At 37.7% G+C, this 14464-nt stretch overlaps 1 protein-coding gene across 13 annotated transcripts in view; it reads left to right on the forward strand.

Annotated features, from left to right (window-relative positions):
* Nucleotides 1-14464, forward strand: part of NUBPL (nucleotide binding protein like) — a 103994-nt gene that overhangs the window by 57280 nt on the left and 32250 nt on the right. For all 13 annotated transcript variants that reach the window (XM_040560334.1, XM_040560330.1, XM_040560338.1 and 10 more), the window contains one exon: nucleotides 8456-8549. In XM_040560334.1, coding sequence (XP_040416268.1) covers nucleotides 8456-8549 — 94 coding nt within the window. The remainder of the gene's footprint in view (nucleotides 1-8455; nucleotides 8550-14464) is intronic.

The following is a 14464-nucleotide window of genomic DNA, read 5'->3' on the forward strand; positions in this document are numbered from 1 at the left end:
TCCTGTTTGTGGCGGTAATCACTGAATGTCCCTAAAATTCATGGTTTCAGCACCTTCAGCAAAGTAGTTTAATTAGCTTTAGAATACAAGTAACACTTTTAATTTATTGTTGCAGATTTAGAACTGAGGGTACTGGTGAATGCAAAAGCTTGGTTCTGCAAGCATAGCAATTATTTTGGCAATCTTTATGCAATGCTTTCATATATTTGTTGTCTAATCCATAGTAAATGCTTTTGCTACTCTAACAGTAAGACATTCAGCACATCTTTAATTGTGGGAATGTTGTGTGTGCAGTTGCAAAAGTGTGTAATTCTTAAATTGATTTTTGTTTTTACATCCTGTCTGTATTTTCAATGCGCTTTCTGTGTTTCGCTGTCTGTAAGAACAATCCATATATAGTTGTTCGTGTTCCTTTGTAGCCAACCTAAAGCCACTTCTTTTAACAGAAAACTTGTATCAGCTTCAGAGTCTACAGATCAGTCCCTGGTCAAGAGTTCCAGTGAATCAGCGATCTGTTCTGCTTCCTCTTGCATGTGCTCTCACTCGCACTCTTCTTTCACTGTCTCTCATCCTCTGGAGTCTTGCTGTGGAAGTGAAGGATATTATATATTATGCAGCTTTGTTGTGACATCTTGTTTCTTGTTGGATATATTGACTATTCTGCTCCAGGTAATTCAAGCGGACTCTCCAATGCTGGTTTCGTTAGCAAGGGTTGACTATTTTGAATTCAGTGACCGTGGAGGATATGCATCAGAATTTTAAGTACATCAGGTTTGGACAATGGGGTTTTATCAATGTTGGTGGAAAACAGGTTATGGTAAAATACATGTATATAACATTTTATTATTGGAAAATTGTTTCACTTTAAGGCTACTTACTCTGAGATTGAATAACATGTCACCAGACAGGAAAACGAGTCCTGTATTGAGACTTACTGTCTCTGGCCTCAGTTCAGTGGTCTACATCTAATTGATTCTATTCCAGTTTTTATGTTGCACTGTTTATGGTAGTATTGGAGGGTTTTCTTCAGCAGCATTTTAAATGATTTGAACAATATTTGTCATGTTATTTTCTTCTGTTATCCTTTTCCTAAAGGTCTAAGACTTGCCTCTGAAGAAGGCTTCTGTACTGTTGTGGTTTTAATTAAATTAAATGCATTAATGTACTTAAGAAACAGAATTTTCTGACTTGTTAAATTTAATGTTTAAGTACTAATTTAAAGTCAGTGTCTCAATGATGGGCACAAAATGGTGCCTGTATTAGTCTGTTAGTACCCCAGTAAGGAATTCATGAATTTTCTTATTGTACCAGGATATGAATTGAAGTTTAAGGAAGTTAAATGACTTGTAGAGAGAATTAGGAACATTACTTTCTGTTGTACAGCTTAAGCACTTGGCCTTAGACTATACATCAGCTTTTAATATCATTAGAGTAATATTGGCGAGAGTATATATAGAGGATGGGTTTAATAAGTTTCTCCCTTTCGGTAGTTGTTACCAGCGCTAGTAGTATTTCCATCTGTTGTTATTGTAGGGAATATCTGAACCAGACAGCATTATAAATTGTATGAGCTTAACTGGAATCCTGATAACACTGCCTTAAAAATGTTTTGTTGACTTTGGGACTGATAGCTAAATGATGCTGTGTCCCTGTGTACTAGTAAGGAGAGCTCAAAGAGACTTTGTAGCTTAGGTGATAGCCTTAAAGCATTTGCATCAACCTGGTTGTTAATTGAATTAGATGGCGTGATGCTAGCCCAGTTTATTCTGGTTTGTTTAGGTTTATGTGACTTTATTTTTTTGTTCAACCTCATTGCTAAAAGGCATATGAATTGAAACGTGTCTTGTTCCATGTTTCTTTTCCAGACATTGCTGTTGAGAAGCTGAACTACAGACAATTGTGTGTCATAGAACAGGAAGAAAAGATGGTATATTTCTGAAGAAAATTTTCTGCAAATCATGTAGTACAGACTGTGGGTCAAGGACAGAGAGCAGCAGATGAATTATCAATCTCAAGACTGAGCGCATAATAGAGTTTGTTTCTCAAACTGTCTCCTTTTAGGGAACAAGTGTTTCCCTGGGAAATAGGAGTCTCAGCTCACAAAGGCTCTTTCGCAACAATAACTCAAATCTAGTGGGAGGTTTTTTAAGATGTGATAGTGTTGATTCCGTCTCCATTAATCATTCTGGGGATGCATAGAGCCATTCCTTTTCACTTGTCCCCAGTAACCATCCCCAGACTCTTGAGGACGTGTCAAGCTGCTCCACATCTCTGTGCCCTCTCTCATGCCACTGAGGCTGACATGGCACTGGCAGGGTTTCCTCAAGTCGAGGAGGAGCCTAGTGTCAGGTGCCTATCCTCAGTCTCCTGGAGTGCCCTCTGCAGAATAGCTACTTCATACTTGTCTTTTGGGAGTTGCTTAGTTTTGTAGGCTATATAGGACAGAAACTTCAGGCTACTGCATCATATTTTTCTTTTGCCTTCAGATTTCTATATTATTGAAAGCCACTGGGGGGAGGAGGCAAGTTTTTGTTTCAGTGGTTGAATTGAACAGGACTCTTGATTTCCTTCCTAGGTACTTAAAGTTACTCTTAGTCTGTATTTGGAAAGAATAGGACAATCTCCTTCACTTTATGGAAATGTTAGGAGTAAACTGTTCAGATGCTTCACCTCAATTTTCCTGTGTACTCTGGCAAAACAGGCTGCTCAGAAGTACCTTAGAGGGTATCTGAACTATTGCAGTGCATCTGGTGTTTGCAGTGCTCGATTGTGAGTCTTCAAGATTGGTTAAGTGTCACAGGACAAGTCAAAGGGGCAATATTCTTTGTTCAGAAAGTGTCAAGTTGTATTAAGCACTATGGAATATCCTGCTATGGTGTAAGCCGTTATTTCACTATTGGGAGAGAGTTTCTGTAGGGGATAAGCATCTTCTGTTCTATGCCTGGGAAATGTCTCCTTTCTTTAGTTTATCACATATTTTTGAGAATAAATATTAATTAAAATATCATAAGTTTCATTATACTTACTATTCCTTAAAAATCTGCTTTCTTTTATCATGAAGCCAGTTCTTCTAATTTCCACTGTCTATACATGTTTAATCAGCATCTTCAAGTAAATTTTCAAGGAATTAATTTTTAATGTTTGCTTCATCTTGTACTAAGAGATTTTTATGCATGTGAACAGTTGTATGCGTATGCATACTATGTTTGCAACAAAATATTTTACCTTTATTTTGTTCAGCTGTTTGCCTGTCCTAAATCACATACATGCCCAACACAGTAGTTGGGGGGGGTGTCAGGCAGGAATAGCCCTTAAGCTGTCTGTGACATAGCTCTTACACTTTTCTGATACTGGTGTTCAGAGCTTGGCTGGCTGCTGCCAAGTCTGCACCTGCAGTGCTGCTTGATTGAAACTCTGCATGTATTCCGCTTAGTGAGAACAAATAAATAATATCTTCTGTTATTTACCAAACACCAGGATTACTTCAGAACCACAAGTAGCAATCCCTCTTCTGTGCTAATGTTCTGTCACTTCTACCGCATGCACAGAGGATTCTCAGGCTTCATTCCGCAACAGAAATGCCATCTTTTTTTTCCTCCATGCTCTACCACAGGTTTAATTTGCTATTTGGAGCCCTTACTTAAAATGCATATCTAGTATTTTGATTCTGAATTGTCACATAAACAGAATGATTGATTAAAGTAATTTACGTAGAAGCATTCATGGTATTTCTGAGCAAGGGAAAATACACAGAAGCACATGGCACTTAATTACATTGCTTAACAATAAATGTCAAGTTAAATCTTTTTAAAAAAAGATGAATGCTATACTTAAGCAAAGTGCAATTATATTTCTATGGTTTGAAATGTTTTACGCACTGTATATATTAGGGAGGCAAAGATATTAACACTTCAGCACATGCAGAGGTGGTGACAGATTACAGATGCTGCGAGGCAGGCTTTTGTAACTGCCGTCAGTTTAGTGCTTGCAAAGGGAACTCCTCTAATGTGCTGTTAATCTGAGCTCATTTACTTGTATGCAGTGGCATTTGCATACAGGCACACTTCTTAGAACTGATTGAGAACATGACGACTAGTGGTCCTGATTTGGTAAATTGTTGCGTATAAACAGGATTTGCATTCAAATGAGTGTTTTATATCACAGCCTGATTATACATCCCATTTTAATAATGTTGAAAGAATGGCAATAGTAGATTTCAGAAAGCTACTTCTCTGATTATATGTTCCAATTTTAAGTTAATTAAAAATGTCTCTTCCCCTTTTTTTTCCCTCCTCTGCTGATATTTAGTAACACCTGAATTTTTTCCCCTCATTAAATAATGCGTGCAGTTCTATAACAAATAGTTATACCTTCCAAATTATATTCAATGATGTGTTAAATAAAAGCCTGTTGTACTGGTTGTGTACTGCTGTGGGAGGATAATGAAGGAGCAACTGACCTCCACAGTGTTCATCATCCTCTAATTCTGTTCTATTTTGCAGCGAGTAGGAGTCTACAGAGTGAAATGTGGTGAGGTGCAGAGCTCTCCAACCTGAGTCTGAGCAGGTCCATGTGGTTACGGGCCCCTGTTCACTCCTGGGCAAAAGCACTAGCTCAGTTCTTTGTAACAGTTATAGCGATGTCCTTGTGGTGCAACTTTGAGTCTCAGAGGTTTTAGATCCGTTCTTACCCTAGATTAGAAATAGAGAGGAAAAAAAGAATAAAATTATGAGGATTAAAAAAATGTTATTTTTAATGAGGAGCAGTTTTCCAATCCAGTTTGCAATCTGACTTCGAACAGTTGTGCTGGCACAACTCACAGGTGTGTGGAAAATAATTCTCAAGTATATTTAACACTTGCACACCTAGATGTCTTCCTTGTTGTGTTTTTGAACCAATGTGAGAAGAGCCTGTCTTTCTGCTACTATGCACAGCAGCAAAACATCCTTTCCACTACTGCTGTGTTGGTGTACCTTCTATGTTTTACAATGGTACTCTATTTATTTGATGAAGTCTTAAATTTTTCAGTCCATGAATTTGAAGAAAATACATAAAATAAGGTGGTTTCAGTGCCATAAATTAAATAAAGTGTTATAATTTAATTGCACTACGTGTTAACAGAGTATTTTTTCTGTTGCCTAGCAATGAGATGTACCATGAGGTTCACTGTGTGCTTAAGATTCCCTGATTAACTTCTGTTTTCAGAGTTTTCTAACTTTAACACAAATCATTACTCGTAGGACAATCCAGAATATTCTTGTTTGTTAGGGGGTCACTTACTTAAGGAAGCTTGAGGCAGAAAGCTCTGGTACCTTCAGATTTCTGTAGTCCTCTTCCATACTTGGTAAAATTTGGAAGTAACTTACCAAGCAGCAGTTGTTTTGTGCATTTTTCTACTGGTAAGCTTTTCATGAAAGTGTTCTTTTACTTGGAAGGCTCCACACGGAGACATTTTTAACAAGGCAGCATCTCTGCTTAGAAGAGCAGTAACCGCTGTGTGCTGCCCTGCAGCTCTAGTGCGTTGAACAGGAGTTGACCGCTGACCTTGGAGTTATTCTCCGTGAGCATCTGAGCAGTAGTGGCATGGGCTCGGGTGTTTTGTTTGGGGAACTGTGATGTGTGCCAGGTAGAAGCTTCACATGGAACTTGATGAAGGAGGCTAGTGATTGAAGAACCTGAAATCTGGAAAAGTGAAAAAGAAATGCCACGGCATGGTCCCATAAGGATACTTTGTTCTACAAGAAGAGCTAATACATGGTCAGGACGAGCAACTACGTATGAAACTAGAAAGCTGAAACTAGAAAGCTTTTTACTATGGGAAAAAGAGTATATTTACTCTTGGTTCCAGTCACGCCTAGTAAGAATGGGTTTTGGATTATTTTGCAATACTCTGTGAGGTGGTGGTGCTGCTTCAAGTTAAGCTCATGAAGTACAGGCCTGGAAACTACTCAGTATGCCAAGTTTTTCAACAACCATAACTGGTTTGTGCAGACTAAGTAGCTGCAAACTCGGTCAGAATGATAGAAGTGGCATACTGCTCATCGATATATTTTAGGATTGTGTCTTGCTTCAAGGCAGAGGGAAAAAAACTGTTTGATTCGTAGTTTGTGTAGAAGCGTTTAAGGAAGGAGAACGTGGTTACTGGACTTGTAAATTGGATTTAACAAAAGGTGTCAGGATCATGCTTCGTAGAAACACAGGGGAAAAGAAATGCATTTTGTTATCCTTTTTATAGCGTAAAATCCGCTGTACCTTAGTGTTCCAAAATGGTTGTGATTATTATGAAAGATTTCTTGCTGCATATTTAGATTTCCACGTATGTAGATGTCTTTAGTTACACATCTTTAAGGAATTTGTCTTTACTCCTGTTGTAAACTATTGCTACTTTGTAGCATCTATATCATTTGCCTTTCAATTTGTCACCTTTGTAATGGTTAATTTTTAGTTAAGGAATTTAACACAGAAATTTAAATTTCACACCTTTAAGTGAGCAGAGTTAATTTTCACTGGAAGAGGAGGCATCTGCAAGCATTGGCACTTATCTTGTTTTGTAATTAGGCAAGATTAGTTATGAAAAATGTAATTTTTTTTAAGGACAAACTGGCTTCTCTATTCCATGCTTAAGTTTCGGTATGTACATTTTTGCACATAAGTGAGATTTTCCTCCGGGGTTATATAGTCTCAATATGATTATGAATGCTAATTATTTAAGAAATCTGTTTGGCGTATGTTGTTTCATTGACAAAATATTGATATTATAAAAGAGAGATTGATAATGTAAAAAAGTGAAGTGTAATTTTTGCTGTGGTTAACGTAAGTAGCGTTTTCTGTTTAGCTAGACTGTCTTAGGTACCATTCAGTGCTCCTGCAGCCTTTGTATAGGAAAAGAGGAAAGGGAGGTGTGCCCGAGATCAATTCAGAGTCCCTAATTTAGATGTCTTAAGTTAGAATTTGTAAATAACCTTCCCCATTGTCGTCTTCCTGTAACTGCTCTGAAATCTTCCATTTTCATCAGTCTGCCCTGAACCATTGCTTTTCTCCCTGGAGTGCTACATTGGTTAGTGGTCTGGATTTAACATCACTCGTGCTTCCCCAGCACATTGTCATCTGTACAAGGACCAAATGAAAATGAATGAACATTCCCTTGACAAAGTCTAACACTCCAGAACAATAACTGGGGACAAGCAAAAAAGAAGTTGATTGTTTTTGCTGTTCCAGTGACACTGAGGGAAAGAGTAAGATAAAAGAGAAGGTGAAATTTCATTCTTGCTTGGCGTTTTCCTTTTGAGAGCAGCTCAGAGACTACATCTGTAGTCTGAATCAGAAACATAGAATCACGTTGTCTGTGTGGAGAGAAATGTGTGGGGAGATATTTTTGCATTGTCACTATTTTTAATGGTTGTGATTTCTAAAGCTCCTGTACTGCAGAGGCAGAAGACCTCATATCGTTATTGCTGCCTAGAAAAAATACACTGGTATACGCCTGCACCATGTCAGAGTCGAATCAAGAGTCTCCCAAAGCTTAGTTAAACCACTGGGAAATGTTTAGGCAAATTATAGCTTGACTGAATGTTACATGGAGTAGTACTATTTCCTTTCCCTGTGATAGGAAAGCTGTACCACTCGACAGCCTCCAGCAGAGAAGCTCATGGAGAGCCTGCGTTGCAGTACATGGTGCTCCAGGAAGAGTAGTTTAGCTCACCTGGAAGTCTGTGCCTGGCCAAGAACAAATAATTACAGAATTTCCAGATTTGAGCCTAGTATCTTTAATGGTCACTCTCATTTGATGCCTAGCAACTGGTAAACTTGTTTTATTCCATGATGTCTTATGTACACTGTAGGTCTGCATAATCATGCCCAGTGATTTTCATTTAACAAATCTGTTTTTTCCAACAGCTATTTTTCCTGATAACAAGTCAGTACCAGTAGTTCTCCATGCATGAATAACTTGGCAACAACAAACCAGAAAAGGATTACTAAAGAGATTATATATAGGTTTCAAAGAATTGATAAGTAGCAAGGAAAATTGGTCTAAAATTGATGGAAACAGTTCCGAAGCAGTATTTGTTACACAACAAGCAGCATTTTACTCGAGTTTTATGTAACACCTGCTTCTAAACTGTGATTAAGCAATTGTGCAGTAAAAGGCTTAAGTTGTTGATAATTTCCTTTTTGGGGGGCAGTGGGGAGGGAGGTGAAGAGTTCTATAAGGATTATGTTCAGAAAGGTATGTGCATAGTTTTGAGTGATCAGGAAAGATTGAATGTTTTCTAAGAAATGTTTTGATCTTTACTGGTAGTCTGGCTAAAAGGGTCTCCGAGTATCATTCTTTCAAGATGTCCTTGGTTTACCTGTTCTACGTACTGTGTTTTTATTTCAGTCCTTGTTTCCTGTAAAGTGCCTTAAGTAAAAACACTTCAAATGTCCAAAATACATTTTTATTGTTTTCTTCTAGGTTGACTGGGGTCAGCTGGACTATTTAGTAATAGATATGCCGCCTGGGACTGGAGATGTACAGCTGTCAGTGTCACAGAATATTCCAGTTGCAGGTACGTGTATTTGATTGTTTCTGAAATTTGAAGTTAGTTTAGAAAAGTCTTTTTTAACAATGCCAGTCAAAAATTCTTTCAGTTGTCTTCCTAGACAATTCTTTTCTTTTGTCTACACACTGAGTAACTACTCTGTCAGTAGTGTAGTGGTCAAAAATGCTGTCAGTGATTTTTAACTTGTCTGCATTAAGATTGTGTTGCTTTCTTTTAAGAGAAGTTTCAAAAACATCGAGAAGTCAAGTATATCAGTATTCTGGAAGGAAAGGCAGCTATGCCAAAAACTGTTAAGGCTAACAGTAGACAGTACTTTCTTTGTCTCTACCTACTACATATTAATGCTAATACAATAAAATAGGTGGTCTTCATGGTTGCTTTCTAATTATTAGCTGACAATGCTGTTAGTGCACGGCATTTATTCGGTTAAACCATGCAGTGCTGTACTGCACTAATGCATTCTTTTTTCTCTTGTGTTGTGAATTTGATTTTTTTATAGGGGATTTAAACGTTGACAAATCAGTCTTGAGGTATGTAGGTTGCCGTCTAATCCCATTGGCTTAAGCAGGAGTTAAAAATACTGCTTCTGAACGGATGCTTAGGATCTCGTGAGATCTAATAGATTGTAATGGTTTTACCTGTCAGACATACTTCAATGGAAGCAATTGTCAACAGGCAGTGTAATGAATATTAGGAACTTAGTGGTAAAGAGACAAAGCAATCCTTATGGTTCCAGCACTAACTCAAAAATTGCTGCAGATCTTTATCGGGAGGGTACCGCAGCGCTGGAACTTCTTATCCAAAGAGTCTGTGGGATCTCCATCCTTGGAAAGTCCCTGAAGTCCACTAGAGGAAGCCATGTCTTGCGGTCTCTAGTGCTGCCAGTAGATGACCTCCAGAGACCTTTTCCAAACGTATTTATTAAATAATCAATGGGACTGTTTGCTCTGCTTCTTTGTGATATCAGATAAATATGTTGATACAAAAAGAATACCTTCTGTGCACCTTTCACTGCTCTCATTTTTTTCCGGAGTGCAGACTGGCTCACATGTGCAGGCAGCTCACATGGCGCTCTCTGGTACTCTGTTGTCTGTGCTTTAGTGGTAGTAACTCACTGAAGTTGAGGCACCAAACCTTAAATTTGTAGAACTATTTCACTTGAATGTAAAGCTTTTACCAGGCTGCCAAGTAACAAATAAAGGATTGTATCTCTCTACAAGTTGGCATGGTAGGATAAAAAGGGTTAGCTACACACATAAGTAGAAAGATCGGTGGGCGTTGCAGGTGTGCCCATGAGTAAACGCGCTAGAGCTAACAGATTTTGGAACATAGGCCCTGGTTTCACAGCAAATCAGTGCTGTTACAGCATAGTGAACACTACAGGAATGAAGTGAGTCATTTTAAAATCAGGCAGCACCTAGTATCTTTACCTTGTAAGGGGCAATCTTACATGATGAAGACAGTTACCCATATATCTACAAGACAAAATGTATGAAAAAGTTAAATTTAGGGTTAAAGCTGTGCAGTAGCATCTCATAAACTTACATGATGTCAAGTTTAGAAAAACATAAATCTTCTGACATTCATATAAAGCCCAAATATTAGGGCACATGCTAATTCATTGGCAATGCTTTTGACTCAGAATTGTTAATAACCACAGAGGGTTCATTCCGCTGTCTGTGATTGTGCTGAGTGGTGGAAGGTTTAAAAAAAATAAAGGCAGATTTAATGATTTTTTTTCCCATAAGAAGTACGAGTCTTTTAGTGCCTTTGCTTATCTGTAACCTCAAACATATAATAAAAAGAAAACCATGATTCATACCTATTTTCTTAAAGAATCATAGAATATCCCAAATTGTAAGGGACCCACAAGGATCATAGAGTCCAACTGCTGGCACTGGTATTAAGTGTAGGTAGCGTATGTGAGTAGCCGAGCAGGACGATCTGTTGTTACCAGGTCATGAAGCAATGAGGTATAGTGTGACAGTGGTATGGAAGTTTTTGGTACAGCAGAATTTCACATTAAACCTAATACATAAAGGTAGAAAAATTATGAAATTCAAGAGGTATGTATTATGGGTTCCTTTAAAGTATGGTAAGTGTTGATAATTGCTGCTCACTACAGTACACCTAAATTTCAGTTATATATGATTGTCAGAAACATGTGGATTTCACACGTGTTGAATCATATTTTGAGGCAAGTCAAAGTAGATAAGACATTGATTTAAAGGAAAGAAAATCACCAACAATCAATACAGATTCTCTTCATATGCCCTAACAGGGGATAAATTCCTTTCCCATGTCTCTTTTAACTCTTAAACTCTTGACTATGGCATTTTTTGTATAAGCATGGGCTGAAGACAGCGTTTTGAATTGAATTCTGAAATTACTTCATCAGTACTATAGTTGCTCAGTTCAGTTTATTACTTCATCAATCCTAACTTCATAAAATTAGGAATGATACCATCACTTTACATTTGCCTTCCACGTTAGTTGGTGTAGTAGAGCATGTTAGTTAAGGTCAAAACTGGCTGTAAAAACAAGTGTTTTGTGCTTTTGAAGACAACAAATGTAACAGACGAGGAGTGATTAAGATTTATAATTCCCTGTGTTCTTTCTGACTCAACAAATTTCAGCAATTTATAGAGCATTTCCTCTGCTGTCTGTTGTATGTTTCATTCTCATTGGAAGGGCTTGTTTTTGTGTATTACAACTTTAACTGTGCTTTCTTCTTTCACTCTTGTTAATTGGTTGCTGTCTATTCAACTGTCCTTAGCCTTGTTTAGCGTACCTTTATTTTCTTCAGCCTTGTTCCTTTCAAGGGTACAGAAACCAGTGTCACAAATATCAATGATGGTGTCCTTGGAACAGCCTACAGAATTCTCCTGTTTTTTTTTTAATGGGCTTCATTGTCATTTGCAATTCACATTTCTAAGCTGCGTGGTGTCTTTATGTATTTATTACAGAAAGTAGTTGGTGTTCTGCCATTCTGTTTCTGCTCCATTTTTCTTGTTCTTTAGTTTTTCCTTTGAGGATGCCTTGGATGGTCATGGTGTTAGTAGCATAATTTCTTTATTTCCTCAGAGACAGCATGTATATATCCCAGTTAAGTACATTTGGAAGTGCATTATCTAGTTTGCATGAAAGTTGTACTTTGATTTGCATGCATGCATATGTGAGATATAGTATTTGCATTATGTTTTCATTATTTACCTGTGGCTTCCTAGGGGTAGACAGTGCAGAAAAGTTTTATTTTGTCTCTAAATAAATTTACAGAACCTGCATTAATATTTTTTGCCGATCACCCTACAAATTTTTCTGTGAATCTGAGAAAGAGCACTGGCAAACATATTTTGTTTGGGGAGGGCTGCTCAAATGTGACATGAAAAACTGTAGCATTGCAACATCTGACAATGAGAGGGACTGTTAGGATGTGTGGAAGGGTATTGGTTTTTAGAGTAATTTTTTCTCCTGCATCACAGCTACCATAATTTCATTGAGTCATGAAAAGACTAGAGCAATATGCAATGGATAAAAGCAACGCAACAAAATCTGTCATTTAATTCTGATCATTAACAGAATATCAGCCTCACACAACTTGATCGAAGTGACAGTTTTGTGCATGTACTTTTCGTTCTTTAAAAGATGACGACCAAGGTTACTACTGTGACTGTTTTTTTTATTATTCATAGCTACCCTTACTAGGAGATGTCTTATTTAACATATTATTCATTAATCACCTGTAACTTTTCTCATGTTTGCAGTCATTCTTCAGCAAACTAGCAGATGAGAAATTATATGACAGCTTGGAAACGGGATATATATTTTTCTTCCCCCACTGCGCCTTTCTTTAGATACCAGTCTACTTTGCAAATAAAAATCCTGGGTCAGTCAGGAGAAAAAGGCTTTGTTTGTGGTCTGTTGCTACTTACTTCTTCTTTAGTTCTACTTTTTTACTTCTATTTTTTCACCTTTTGCATCCAAGATACCCAGAAGCAGGCTTTATCATGTCTTCAGTATGCATGGGAAAGTTTGAAGCTTCCTTACACATCTTTCAGCATTTAAAATGTAGGAGTGTTCAGATGACGTTGTGATGTTTAGTATCAAAATGTCTTATATTTTGTGTAAACTAATGATATTATGATGAAAAAGGTCTGTGATTTGTTTGCATTACCTATTTGCTAAATTGAGAAATGTAAGTGTGTACATTCTTTTGTTCAGATAAAGGAGCCATGAATCCAGTGAATAGGAGCTAGAGAATGAGCCTCCCTGGACATTAGGAGAGAGGCTCTTCATTCTCTCATTAGAAAGTTGATTCTGACCCACAGGTCCAAAGGCTGTCTGGATAGCAGAAACTGCATGGGTGGGAGAAAGTGCTTGCCTCTTGGAGAGAGTGTCCTGGCACCCTGTTAGCACAAGCACTTCTTCTTAGAGAAGCTAAATTGTGGAGACTGTTAACTATGTTAGGCTGCCTGTCACCCTTTCTTTATTAACATTAAAGTGAAGTTAGCATTAGTAAAATGTGACAGCTTGACAGCTCTAGAGGCTGACACTCTGTCCCAGTTGACAGAACTGGCTCCAGGTTAATAATGGAATTGTCATTTCATTTTCTAAACTTTGTCATATCACGCTCTTCTCTGGACATCAAGATGCCATAATGGTGAAAACCAATAGAAGTACACACCTGTCCAGTGGGAAGTGGACTGAGACAAATAATTACACAGTCTCTTAATAATTACAATGATGACATTTGGACTGAACTGCATAAATAGATGTAAATGGTTTTGTTTTATTTCAGTGCACTTAAATTTCCCATCTTTGGGAAGTAACAGTTTTGTTTTTTGCATTTTTTCCCCCCTATTTCCCCCCACATAAAGCGTATTATTATAATAAGCTTACAATAATAAGCTTTTAGAAGGCTGTTACTGAAAATCAGGAAAGACGATTAGTCAAGATGAGCAAAGTGAAAACAATATATATGCTATTTTATGTGTTTTGTCAAGTTCCATAAAAGCAGGAGTGTTGTCATTGCTAGCCATACAGGGAATTACTTTCATCGCCTTTTAGATTTAAAACTAACACAGTGCACAGATTCTACCTTCTTTTTGTTGCCTTATTCCACAAATTAAGTAATTTTTCCTAATGGCCCTATCTTTCAGCAATATGTGGATCTTAATTATCTCCTGAATGTCTTTTGCAGATAATGGCTGAAATATTTACCGAAGGAGTTTCTGTTACTTCAAATATGTATTTTCAAAGAATTGTAATTAATAATTTTTTTGACAGCACTGTATTGATAGATAGGTTTAAATGAAAACAAAAAGCTTATTTCCGTCTTTACTGATTGAGCTTTAAAAGTCATAGCAGTATTTTCTCTATTCGGATGTGTAAATTGAGGAGAAAAGAGTAGAAGGATACTACCGACTTGAAGAAAGTTGGCATTTTTAAATTCTGAAACATTTTATTGAACGCTACACACCGAATGGGTAAGCCAAACACTATTTATTCAATTATATGTCAGTGCCACACAGATGAGAGATCTTGGGTTATACACAACTGTAGGCGATAGCAGTGTGTGTGCCACTGGTAGCTTAACACTGATGGCCAAATAAACTCCACCACGCCATGCTCTTATTCACTCTCAAAGGAAGAGAAAATACGATGAAAAGGGGCTCAAGGGTTGAGATAAGGACAAGGAGATCACTCACCAATTGCCATCATGGGCAAAACAGGCTCAGCATAGGGAGATAAATGTAATTTGTTGCCTAACAGTAGTAGGCTAGGGCAGTGAGAAACTAAAAGGAAACTGAAAGCACCCCCACCAACCCTCTTCTATGTCTTCCTTCCGAGTGGTGCTGGGGAAAGGGGAGTGGGGGCTGCGGTCAGTCCATGATGCTTTGTCACCACCACTCCTTCACGGT

Source organism: Cygnus olor, chromosome 5 (assembly GCF_009769625.2).
Source record: "Cygnus olor isolate bCygOlo1 chromosome 5, bCygOlo1.pri.v2, whole genome shotgun sequence".
Taxonomy (NCBI): domain Eukaryota; kingdom Metazoa; phylum Chordata; class Aves; order Anseriformes; family Anatidae; genus Cygnus; species Cygnus olor.